Here is a 13708-nt window from a genome sequence, read left to right on the forward strand (position 1 = left end):
AATGGCATAAAATTCCATAATTTTGGAATGAAGATAATCAATTTGTTACTAAGAAAATGCATGGTGCAATAGGTCTTCAAATGGATTTTTGTGTCTGATTGCTCTGCTTGATCTAGATCTATAACTTGGAGGGCACTGTTACGATCTTCCCCATCCCACCTCAAGTCAGAGAGTGTGGTAAAGATGTTTTATTCATTTGTAAACATCACACAAGTCTTACTTTGTCAGCAGGACAAGAGAGAAAAGGACTAGGCTCTGAGTAGAACCAACCTTTCCTGATGCTTACCTCAACTGTTATTGCTTTCTTCAGTAGTTGCAATATAAAAATAACCCTTTATTTTTCATATTACCATCAAGATCTCAGCTTAGCTTCCTCTAACATATTTCACCCACTTGTCTCAATTTAAAATATTCCTACAGCCTGCTGAAATGCTTGGTGATGAAAACCAAAATCACAGAATTAACACACATCTCAAAACTATAAGCTGAAACTGCAGAGAGATGTATGGTTTTATTTTTTAATTATCAAGTACATTCACAAGACAGAAATAACAAGCTTGTACAAGGGTGACAAGCTGGCTGGGCCCAGCTGTACCTGACACACAGACATAAGTATCTCCAATAATGAACTCGGTGCCATCAGAAAAGACCTCAGCGCCCATCACTGAGGGCTTCAGCAGCCATCAGCGCCACTCACCACTTCTGAAAATGCCTTTTTTTTTTTTTAAGTTCTACAGAGCTGAGGCATGTTTACCAATTTTCAGGCCTCTTTTTTAAACATGTGCAGGGATAAGGACCAAACATATTTTTTACTAGAGATAATGCACACTGGGTATACATCTGGCCAAAATTTACACCTCAATGCCCAACACTGTTTTTCTCACTTCTTATTTCAATGGAACCAATTGTCTAATTTGGCAAAAAAGCTTTTCTAATTTGATGTTAGTTCTGATATTCTTGGGGTTAGATATTTTATCAACAGACTTATAATCACATTGTGGAGAAAGAAGAATGAAGAAAAAACCAAAAAAAAAAGAAAAAAAAGAATTTTTCTATTATAATATCACGCTTTAAAATGTACAGTCATACAGCAGTAACTATACATGACATTGTTTTTCTGGAACTAAGAAATAAATAATGCAATGGAATAATTTAAAAACAAGTATTAAGACTAAAATAAATATTAAACAATGAAGTCTACAAATCACCTATATTTTTAAATAAGAAAAGTTTTTTTTAAATGTAAAAAAAAAAAAAAAAAACCAGAACACTGTTGCCTGTCCAGCCAAAAATCATTATGAGTTTAGGTATATCACAAGTTACACATATGATTCTTTCAAAACAAATATAAAATTTTGATGCTAAAAAAGCAAATTGTTCCATTTTAATAACTTTCTGACCATTTGAAATACACAATATTCTAAAGCTGCTTATCTTTTAAATAAAGTAAAATTTCAAAAGCAGATACTTCATAATGTGAGCATAACATCACACATATAACCACAATACAGATATAATAAATAAATGATTACTTAACAGATATCCTAACAATACAAATACTTTTTCTTCACATCTGCTGAGTAACAAATACTTTTTTTTTTTTTTATCGGTATTTCAACAGTGGTAATGTAATTCTGATACAATTACTAATAAATACAAGTACCAATACTACTTTGACCAACAATAATCACAATGGTCTATAATAATTAAGATCAAAGGCCACATTTGTTTTTCTACCCACACCTTGCTTCTGATTTTTCTGGATTCTTTCATCAGGACACGCAGCAGTGGATCCTTTCTTTCTTCCTCAGTATTTGAAAATTCTGAATTTTGAAGAGACATTCCATTTGGTTTAATGTGTCATTTCATTTTTACCCATTTGGTTCTTTGTCTCTTCATTTTTCTTCAACTCTTTACTACGGAGAAAAGTTCACAAATGTACTAAACGAACTTGAACACAGTTTTAGCCACAACCAAATCCTAGCATGCTGAGGTAACAGCAGATAATAAAACACTGTGCCACACACACACACACACACACACACAGCCCAAGTAAGACCAAAATATTAATTACCTGTTTTCTAGTTTTCCTTTCCAACATACTATTTACGTCTCTTAACGTTATTAGCAGGTATTTAAGGCCTCCTCCAGCATTGACAAGTTAATATAAGCAAAACAAACAAACAAACAAAAGCTTCTCAATACAGACACTGTTGCTGTTAGTTGCTACTGAGTTGTCTCTGACTCACTGCGACCTTATGTATAACAGAACAAAATGTTGCCTAGTTCTGCGCCATCTTTGTGATAGTCATACAGTTCATACAGACACCAAGTACTCCAAAACCCTACGTGATTTCCAGAAATTAAGAGCAGTTTTTTTTTTGTTGTTGTTTTAATCAGGGATCATAAAAATCTTCATTCATTGGGAAAAAGATCATCATGGATGATGCTTCTGGGCTAGTGAATGGAAAGCCCACGGACCATTTTATTAAAAAGCACTCCTTCGTCTAGTCTATGGCTACTCCTATTTTTGTAATTAACTATTATATTTTTAAAATCAATACAAAAAAGTTTGTCTCACTTTGATTGACAAAGATAATGATGGTTAACTGACTATGCATCCAGGTACAGTTTTGAAATAAAACAAATTACACTATTAATACAAATTAAGAACCAATACATAGATAAAACAAGAAGTTGCTTCCTTAGAGACCATGTAGTAGGTACAGGTACAGTGGTGATAAACTCATGAGGCTGAAGCTGAAATTCTTTATTCAGTTATTCATATACCAGTGATGAATATCTGGATTTAGGCAAAAATGTTATTGCCTTTCTTCTAAACAGAAAGGACATTTATTCAGTTGCCCTTGGAAAACTGTAGCCTAAGAAAGATGGCTATCTGGCTAAGGTGGGGTCAACTCTATCAATCACTCCTGAGGAAGGTGATGGGGGGGCACTGTGGAAGAAAGGGCAAGGACTAACCATTTCCTAAGGGGCCTCCTTGGTAGCACAGGAGGCTTAGGGAACACCTCTGCTTTTAAGGCTAGGCCCAATCTTAAATAAATGGATGTACTTGCTTTTCATATTAAAATATTTATACCTGAGGAAAACAATCTTTTGTCAATCCATGCTTCTTGATTTTAAATATGTTAAGTACAGCTACCAAAATAAACTGATATTATATATAACCCAAAACCAAACCCACTGCTGTCAAGTTTATTTTGACTCATAGAGACTCTGTAGGACAGAGCAGAACTGCCCCACAGGGCTTCCAAGGCTATAAATCTTTATGGAAGCTGACTGTCACATCTTTCTGCTGCACAACAGCTGGTGGGTTTGAATTGCCCACCTTTTGGTTAGCAGCTGAGCGCCTTAACCATTGTGCCGCCAGGGCCCCGATATTACATGGAGAAGCCCAAAAATATGTTTCAAGTCAAGCTCATGCAAGTCAAGCACCCGAAAATGAGTATAAAATGGGACAGATGAAATGGTGTGTCAAGGTACGATTCACTAGGCGGTATGACAAGTGTGTCAGCTCTGTCCCTATGTGTATACAGAGAAACTATGTAATGAGGCTTGCCCAAAATTAGTCTTATAAAAGTGGGAAAGGAAGTAGTAAAGGCTCAAATGAATTCCAAGCGCAAGTCACACAGAGACCCTACAAGCCTCTGCAAAGGCAGTGAGAAAGGTAAAGGGACCTTAGAGGAGGAACAAGGCAAAACTACCTGAGGGAAGGAGTTCATGGCAAAAAGCAGGTCATGATAAAAAGAAGAAAAACAGGAAAAGGGAAGAAAGAGCAGCTGGAAATTAGTGAGATGGGTCCTGCACGTGCAAAAGACAGAGGACAACTTAAGGCTATCGGGGGGAGGGGGACTGCACTGTGAGAAGTAAAACCAAGAAGCCAGAAGGTCCCTCAGGAGAGGGAACCCAAAGAGAAATTTAACTAGAGAAAGCTGAAGTAGGTAGTAAAGATAGCATCTTTAAGGGAAATGATTCAGACTAAGAAGAGGATGACACATGGGTAGAAAATGACAAAGACTGTCCATGAAAGGCAAAAATGGGACAGAATAAAAGGAAAAGCAGAAGAGATGGGCAAATGTACATCTCTAACAATTGAGAGCTCCCTTTTGACAAAAGAGGGGAAGCAAGGGTGGTACATTAGCTTGATGGATGCTGACAGCGGGGGTACTTGAAGGTTCAGAGACAGGAGAGATTTGCTGAAAGAGGGAAGGGATGTCACCTTGCCAAAGACACAGGAATAAATCCAAATCCAGTCCTTCTCTGAGTTCTCTCTCCTCATAAAGTATCCCAACATAAGTAAACAGAGGAAGAGAGTAACAAACATGAGGGCCTCTGAAAAGGCACGTGATGTGAAAAGAGAAAGGAAAATCTGAGCAGCACAATTGTGAAAATGAATATGAAACTAGGTTATGTTCATGCATATGTTATGTGTGAAAAACGAGATTCATAAAAACATTTGGCCCTTCCCCACAAGAAATCCAATCCAATAAATAGTCCCTGAAGGTTTACTATGTGACCACATACCAGGGAAGTACTGATGAAAAAAATGTGAGCCTGTTACTGTGTCTGCCTGAAGGTACTTCCATCATCAGGGTTAAGAGGCAAGGCAAAGATGGAAATGACCCAGAACCTGGAGCCAGAAGACCAAGTCCTAGTTCAGGCACTTGGTAGCTATGACTCTGGTTTCTTTCAGTGTAGAAAGAAAAGGGCTGTATTAAAACATTTTTGAAATTATTTTCACTTTTTTAAAGAAATGATCAAGTAATACCTATCAATACACTGAACAGAAAAATTGGAAAATACACAAAGTAAAATGGAAGATAAAAAATCACCACAATAACAACACTCGGATAACTACTGATATCTTTTGATGTCTATTGTTCAGTATTTCTATGGTACATAGAAACTAATTTATAGTCATTATTTACTTAAAAATCAATCATAAACATCCTTCCATGTCTACAAAAATACCTCTATTTATATAATGAGTAAGTCATACCGTTGCTGTTACCTGCTGCCGTTGAGTCAATTCCAAATCACAGCGACCCTATAGGACACAGTAGAACTGCCCCACAGGGCTTCCAAGGAGTGCCTGGTGGATTCCAACCGCCGACCTTTGGGTTAGCAGCCATAGCTCTTAACTACTACATCATCAGGGTTTCCAAATAGGTCACAGTACTCTCCTATAGAAGTCTCTCATAATGTAATTAATCCTTTATTCCTAGAAATCTAGTTTTTTTCCCTTCTATTTTTCAAACACGGCTTAAAGGAGTAGCCTTTAACTGAATCTCTGCATGTATTCTTGAATATTTTCTTACAATAGATTCCTGGAAATAGAATTGTCAGGTCAAAAGACATGAACATTTTGAAAACTAAAAAAGAATATATATTACTGAACTATCATCCACAGAGGATGGGTCAATTTTATAGTTATCAGCAGTGCATGGGGAAACCCATTTCCCCACACCCTCATCAACACCGGCTATTTTAAGTTTTGAAAGTTGTTGCCATCTCGTGAGGGAAAATTATCATCTCATCTCATTCTTTTCATTTCTATTAACGTGATACCTAGAAGGCGAACATTTTTCTTATGTTTATTGCTATTTATATTTCTTTAAGAATTTCCTGAGTATGCCATTTGCTGGTTTTTCTATAGCTGTACTTCCTTTCCTTGATTTCTTAAAAGTTTTTATATATTAAGGGTATTAATCCTTTTTCTGTCATATATTTTGTAAAATTCCCCCATCCCAGGTTACTCTATGTTTTTAAATTTTATACATGATTTTAAATTGCCTATTATTTAAATCTAAAAACCTGTTTCAAGTGTTAAAAAGTCATTCCTTAATCCACGATTGCATTAACTATTCATTTACATGCTTTCTTCTGAACAGTTAGAGATATATATATATATATATATATATTACAATTAGAACCTAAAGATACTTTCATAACTAAAATTTTGAAGCTAGTTTCTAGGAAGTGGCAAATTACAGAATGTGGATGTGAACAGGGCGGCGACATTTCATTTTTGGTAGACAAACTTTATTTTTTACCTAATAAGACAAGGCCTTTAGGTAGGTCTTTCTTCAAAAGGTCTTTCCTGTCCTTATACCACACAGGAAAACCCTGCCATACAAACACATTTTCCCACTAGGCTCAGTGGAAACAGTGGCCCACACTTCTCTGCTTTAAATTCCAAGTCTGTGTATTTTCTCAGGTCCCTGGGAATTATCCTTCTCCTATTCCCTGCATGGCTCCTTCTCAAGTGGCTCTTCCTGTTCAGCTTGCAAATATTTTTGTCATTCTCCTCCTTATAGAAATCCTTTCTACCTTCTGTAGATCCAGTATCTAAATCCTAGATACTGTCCAGTGTTTTCTTTCCTTTAAAGTCCAGCTTTGAGGGTCTCCCCTTTTTCACTCTTCAGGCTAAAGGCAATCTGACTTATGCTCCCAAGACTCTTGCCTAAAACCATCCACTCCAAGGCCTCTTGGTTGCAAATCCTAAAGGGATTTCTGTCCTCATTTTACTGGTCCTTTCTCTGGCATTTGTCACTGTTGACCATGCCTTCCCTAAATTTTTTGCTGTTGACTCTATGACACAACTTTCACCAGGTTTTCCTGTTACCTCTATTAAGGTGACTTTTCGGCCCATTTGCTCATTCTTCTTCACCTGCATGTCCATCATGTGTTCCCGGTTCTCACGGCTCTGTTCTTTGCCCACATCAGAACTGCAGGAGGGAGAGATCAGAAACAAGGCTTTAGTAAGAAAGCTACTGCAATAGTTCAGATGAGGCTTTGGTATAGGGAAGCGGCAGTGAGAAGAGAACTTGTTGCCACTGAGTCCATTCCAACTCATAGTAACTCTGTAGGACAGAGTAGAACTGTCCCATAGGGTTTCCAAGGCTGTCATCTTTGGGGGAAGGAGACTGCCACATCTTTCTTCCACAGAGTGGCTGTGGGTTCAAACTGCTTACTTTTTGGTTAGCAGCAGAGAGCTTAACCACAGCACCAGCAGTGTTCCTTATGGAAAGAGAAAAGGGGCATAAATGGGAAAATATGAGCCAAAAAAAAAAAATTTTTTTTTTGGAACAGAATTATTTCAATGATTATATATGGGGTGAGAGACAAGGAGTTGCTTAATGAGGCAGAGAGATAAATCTTCAATGGGTTGGCTCCTTCTTAACAAGCATGATGAAGGGACAAGAAAAAGGAAATTTCATCTGCTCCAGAAAAATATTAGATGCCTGGGAAAAACCAGGACGTTTTTACCACATGAAATTAAATGGAAAAACATATTAGTGTATATATATATGTATATACATATAACATGTATGTATGTGTCTGTGAGTACATACACACACACACACACATATATATGTAAAAGTAAAGTAAAGGAGATTTCTTAATGACAATGAAATGGGTGAAGGAAGTATATTTCTAAGAAAGCTGTTAGATTCTGACCTAGAGAACGGGAACTATAAGCTTTTCAAATGACTCAATGGCAACAGCAAAATATAAAAGAAACATTTTGTGGATGGGTGTATAGTAGTACAAATTATATGAGGAGAAAAAAATACATGAAAGCAGTGGAAGACAGTGTCTCCTTTCTAGGATGTCCAGGAATGGTAAGAGACAACAAAATGGAGTTTGAAAAAGATGCAAGAACTTAAAAATCAGGTAATAAGTAAGACTGAGTAAAGACATATAAATAAAATGAAGTCAGATGACTGAGAGAAGGGAAAAAATCAGAAATAACGAAGATCAAAGAATAAATGAATGGAGTATATTTAGAAAGGAACAGAACTTAAGAAAGGAGGCCTGGCAGCGCAATGGTTAAGTGTTTGGCTGATAACTGAAAGGTTTGTGCTTCGAAGCCACCCAGTGGCTCCGTGACAGAAACACCTGGCGATCTGCTCCTGTAAAGATTACGGCCTAGAAAACCCTATCGGGGAGTTCTACTCTGCCACATGGGCTTGCTTTGAGTTGAAATCAACTTTATGGTACCTAACTACAGCAATAACAGAATGTGAGAGGAAATAAAAGGTTTAGCTAACAACAACAACAAAAAAGACATTGATAATTCACAATCTTAATCAGTCTGAAATCCATCCTTTTAGACTTATCTCCAGGGAACATCTGTTCTTGAAGTTAAAACTTGTAAGTCTGTGGAAGCCAGGGTGATAAGGTGAACAAGGGAAGCAAACCAGAGATAACACAACAAAGGTGAGCTGTTGCCAAGTGAAGAGTGGATGGCTCATCTAAAGGGAGTAGCTCACTTTCTCAGCTCTAGCTGAGGGATACCATGAGAGACTAGGGAGGTATGCTCCCAGAACTTATGATTATTTTCAACAGAAGTCAGAAATCTTCATTTCCTTTTATATAAAAGATTAAAGTATTTGTATTTTTGGGTCACTTATAAATAAATAAATAAAATTAAACACACACACAGTGGAATATTCCAGGTTGACCTCTTTTCTAACCATAGCAGACACTTCCTGCTGGCTTCAAGGTATCCATGTGCTTACACACTTTCGTGCCTTCGCTTGTGTTATTCTTCTAGGTCCTCCTCTTCTTGTTCACCTTGTGAATGTCTCTACTTGATCTTCAAGACTAAGATGCTGTTTTACCCATTTGGCTTTCCTGGCCATTGTAGGAAGATCAGACTGCAGTGATCCCCTTCCCTTCACCCCCTTCCCTGCAATAATCCATATACAATCTATATCTGTACTTTTGCTTCCAGCCAAGATGAAGTAACAAGGACCAGATTTACCCTCTTGCCTAAAACGACCAAAAAACTGAAAGAATATATGAATCAAGATACTGAATCACAGGCTGTGAGCTCTGAGAGATGGGAAATAAACAAGATGAGCCCTATGATTACTTTAGCTTACTGCCTTGAAAGTTTCCAGACCAAGATGCAGGGAGGTGAAACTCATGTGGAGCCTGGGTGAGGCTCTTTGAGTGAGGAGATGTTGCTGTGTCTGGGGAGACCAAGAAGGCTAGAGTTCACAGAACAAAGCACAGGAAAGGAGAGAGCTCCACACAGAGAGAACTACGAAGGCCTACAAAGGGTCCCCCCATCAAGAATCCAGTAGGGTACTGATGAGCACATAGATTTGAGGAAACTACCCAAGGCCATGAACAGTGCCTATTCTCACCAGCCAGGTTGGAAAATCTCACAATTAATGGAGCATTGGGTGGAGTACCTAGAAGGGTCTTGCCTCAGTAGTTAGGAATAATTATCCCTAGAATAAACATGGCTCTGGTCCTACCTAACAATTCTTAAGAGCAAGACCTGAAAGATTTACGTTGTTTTGAAGTAATTTAACTACATTCTAGAATAGGGCTCGGCAATATTTATAGGAATATAAAAATATCTAGCAGCCCAAAGATGAAATTCTCAATGTATATGGCAGTTTGAATCCATCAGGCGCTCCTTGGAAACTCTATGGGGCAGTTCTACTCTGTCCTATAGGGTCGCTATGAGTCGGAATCGACTCAATGACACTGGGTCTGGTTTTTTTTTTTTTTTATAGCATCCAGTAAAAAATCACTAGACATGCAAAGAAGTAGGAAAATGTAACCCATGATGAGGATAAAAATCAAGTAAAACTGACCAGGAACTGACAAAGATGAAAATCAGCAGATAAGGACATTAAAAGAGTAATAACTGTATTCTACCTGTCCAAAAGGTTAAGTTGACATATAGAAATTATATAAAAGACCCAAATTGAACTTCCAGAGGTGAAAATTAGAATTTCTGAGATGAAAAATACAACGGATGGGATCAAAGGCAGATCAGATACTGCAGAAGATTAAGAGAACTTGAAGACGTAACAACAGAAACTATTCAAAATAAAATAGAGAAAAAAAATTTAGAAAAAGAGTTGCGAGACACCTTCAGATGGCCTAGTGTATGTGTAATTAAAACCCATAGCATTCTTAAAGAACAGGAGAGAAACAGTGGGACAGAAAAAAGAAAGAAAGAAAAAAAAAAACAGAATAGAAGAAAAAATGGCCCCAAATGCTCCCAATTTGATGAAAACTGTAAGCCCACAGATTCAAGAAGCTCAACCAAATATATGTAGGAGCTATACACTGAAAACTAAAAGATAAAACAAAGCAACAACAAAAAAATATTGCTGAGAGGAACTAAAGAAGATCTAAATAAGTGGAAGACCTAAATAGATATATACTATATTAATGAGTCAGGTGACTGCATATTGTTAACATATTAATTATCCCCAAATTAATTTACAGATTCAATGCAATCTCAATTGAAATTACTGCAGACTTTGTTGTAGAAATCAACAAGCTGATTTTAAAATTCATATGGAAATGCAATTGACCTTGAATAGCCAAATCAACTTTGAAAAAGGACAAAGTTGTAAGTGAAATTAGTCAGAGGCAAAAGGACAAATATTGTATAAGACCACAATTATAAGATCTTGAGAAACAGTATAAACTAAGAAGAACACATATTTTTGTGGTTACGAGGGGGGGAGGGAGGGAGGGTGGGAGAGGGTTATTTACTGATTACTTAGTAGATAAGAACTACTTTAGGTGAAGGGAAGGACAATACTCAATACATGGAAGGTCAGCTCAAATGGACTGGACCAAAAGCAAAGAAGTTTCCGGGATAAATTGAATGCTTCAAAGGTCAGCAGAGCAAGGGCGTGGATTTGGGGACTATGGCTTAAGGGGACTTCTAAGTCAACTGGCAAAATAATACTATTATGAAAACACTCTGCATCCTACTTTGAAATGTGGCATCTGGGGTCTTAAATGCTAACAAGCGGCCATCTAAGATGAATCAATTGCTCTCAACCCACCTGGATCAAAGGAGAATGAAGAACACCAAGGTCACACGACAACTATGAGCCCAAGAGACAGAAAGGGCCACATGAACTAGAGACTTACATCATCCTGAGACCAGAAGAACTAGATGGTGCCCGGCCACAACCGATGACTGCCCTGACAGGGAGCACAACAGAGAACCCCTGAGGGAGCAGGAGATCAGTGGGATGCAGACCCCAAATTCTCATAAAAAGACCAGACTTAATGGTCTGACTGAGACTAGAGGAATCCCGGCGGTCATGGTCCCCAAACCTTCTGTTGGCCCAGGATAGGAACCATTCCCAAAGACAACTCATCAGACATGGAACGGACTGGACAATGGGTTGGCGAGAGATGCTGATGAAGAGTGAGCTACTTGTATCAGGTGGACACTTGAGACTGTGCTGGCATCTCCTGTCTGGAGGGGAGATAGGAGGGTAGAGAGCATTAGAAACCGGCAAAATTGTCACGAAAGGAGAGACTGGAAGGGCTGACTCATTAGGGGGAGAGAAAGCGGGAGTGTGGAGTAAGGTGTATATAAGCTTATATGTGACAGACTGACTTGATTTGTAAACATTCACTTAAAGCTCAATAAAAATTATTAAAAAAAAAAAAAAGGACAAAGTTGTAGAACAAGTAGTACTTGATCCCAAGATATAAAACTACGCTAATCAAGACACGGTGGTTGGTACTGGTGTAAAGATAAATAAATCAGTGGATTGAAATAAAAAAAGAGTCCAGAAATAGACCTACACATATATTGGTAACTGATTTTTAATAAAGGTGCAAAGGCCAGTCTGTGAGATAAGACTTTTTTCAACAAATGGTGCTAGAACAACTGGGTATCTACAGGCAAAAAAACGAGCTCTGATTCATACCTCGCGCTGTGTAAAAATTTAACTCAAAATGGATCACAGACTGAAATGCAAAACTTAAAACTATTACAAAAAAATAAGACAAATCCTTTGTGACCTTGGTTTGGCAAATATTTCTTAGATACTACATTAAAGCACAATCTATAAAAGCAAAAAACTGACAAATTGGGCTTGATGAAAATAAAAAAAAAATTGCTCTTTCGAAGCCACTGTTAAGAGAATGAAAGGGCAAACCAAAGACTTGGAGAACATGCTTAGAACATACAAAGAACTCTTAAACTTAATAATAAAAGAAACAACCTAATACAAAACGGACAGAAGATTTGAACGGACACTTCACCAAAAGATATATGCATGGAAGACACACATATACAAGGATGCTCAACATCGTTAGTTCTTGGGGTTATGTACATTCAAACCAGAATGGCTAAGATTAAAAAGACTGACCATACCAAATGCTGATGAGGCTTTTGAGGAAGTAGAACTCTCTTAAACTGCTAGTGGGAATGTAAAATGGTATAATCATAAGGAAAAAAATATTTGAAAAACTTTGTGGCAGTTTTTTAAAAAGTTAACCATATACCCATACGCCTACTATACGATCCAGCCATCCTACTTCTAAGAGAAATAAGAACATACTTCCATACAAAGACTTGTACATGAATGTTAATGTTAACTTTATCTGTAATAGCCCAAACTGAAAAGAACCCAAATGTCCAACAACAGGGAAACGGATAAACAAATTGTGGTCTATCCACACAATGAAGTGCTACTCAGAATTACAAAAGAATGGACCACTGATACACACAACCACATGAATGAATCTCAAAGTAATTATGCTAAGTGAAAGAAGCTAGACAAAAAGAGTACATACTGCATGATTCCATTTATATAAAACTCGAGCAAGTGAAAGAAAGTAGATCAGTGATTACTAGGGAATGGGGGTGAGGAAGGGGGAGGAGTAGTAGGAGGGAGAAATTACAAAGCAGCATGAGATGCATATGTTTTGGGAAGCTGGGTATGTTGATTATCTTGATTGTGGTGACGGTGTCATGAGTGTATACCTATGTCAAAACTTACACTGTATAATTTAAGTATGTGCAGTTTATTATATATCCATTATATCCAATTATATGGCATAGTGGTTAAGTGCTATGGCTGCTAACCAAAAGGTCAGCAGTTCGAATCCACCAGGCACTCCTTGGGAACTCTATGGGGCAGTTCTACTCTGTCCTATAGGGTTGCTATGAGTCGGAATCTACCTGACGGCAATGGGTTTTTGGTTTTAAAGGTGTTAAAAGATACAAATGTACACATGAAATCTGACCTCTTCTCATCAACTCCATTGCTATCACTCTCGTTCAGTTGCATTATCTCAACATTCTCTTAACCAGTCTCCCTGATTCCACCCTTGCCTGTTAATGTCTGTTCTTAACTCAGATGCCAGAGTGACCCTGTTAAATTGTAAGTCAGTTCATGTCACTCCCTTTGTTCAATGGCTCTTTATTTCACTTAGTGTAAAAGGTCTCACAAGGCCTTGATTCTCTTAACTTGAAACACTTAACTTCCTTATTGTTCCTTGAATGTATCAGGAAAGCTCCGCCTCAGGGCCCTTTGCACTTGCCCCCTACATACTCACGTTACTCATTGCCATGTCTCCTTCCACTCTTCTCTATGAGGCCTTCTCTGACACCGTATTTAAAACAGTGCCCTTCACATCTGCCTCTTCTATCTCCTATTTGTGCTTTATTTTTTTCTCCAGAGTGTAGCATACACCGAAACAAACATTTTACTTATTTACATTATGCAAATAAAATGTTAGATCCATGTAGCAAGGAATTTTATCTATTTACTGCTGTGTCTCCAGTGCCTAGAATGGTGTCTGGAACACCGTGGGTAGGTACTCAGCAAATCTGCATTGTGTCTGTTTTCCTTGCCACACTGGGCACTCCTACAAGGTATACTATGTCTCATTT

At 37.8% G+C, this 13708-nt stretch overlaps 1 protein-coding gene across 5 annotated transcripts in view; it reads right to left on the bottom strand.

Annotated features, from left to right (window-relative positions):
• Positions 1 to 1490: 1490 nt before the first annotated feature.
• AHI1 (Abelson helper integration site 1) overlaps positions 1491 to 13708 on the bottom strand; it is a 211167-nt gene continuing 198949 nt past the window's right edge. For 3 of the 5 annotated variants that reach the window (XM_049901686.1, XM_049901668.1, XM_049901677.1), the window contains one exon: positions 5972 to 6749. In XM_049901686.1, the coding sequence (XP_049757643.1) occupies positions 6485 to 6749 (265 nt within the window). In that variant the 3' untranslated portion in view covers positions 5972 to 6484. The other 2 variants (XM_049901705.1, XM_049901695.1) reach the window with 2 other exon arrangements.

This window comes from Elephas maximus, chromosome 1 (genome assembly GCF_024166365.1).
Source record: "Elephas maximus indicus isolate mEleMax1 chromosome 1, mEleMax1 primary haplotype, whole genome shotgun sequence".
Classification (NCBI taxonomy): Eukaryota; Metazoa; Chordata; class Mammalia; order Proboscidea; family Elephantidae; genus Elephas; species Elephas maximus.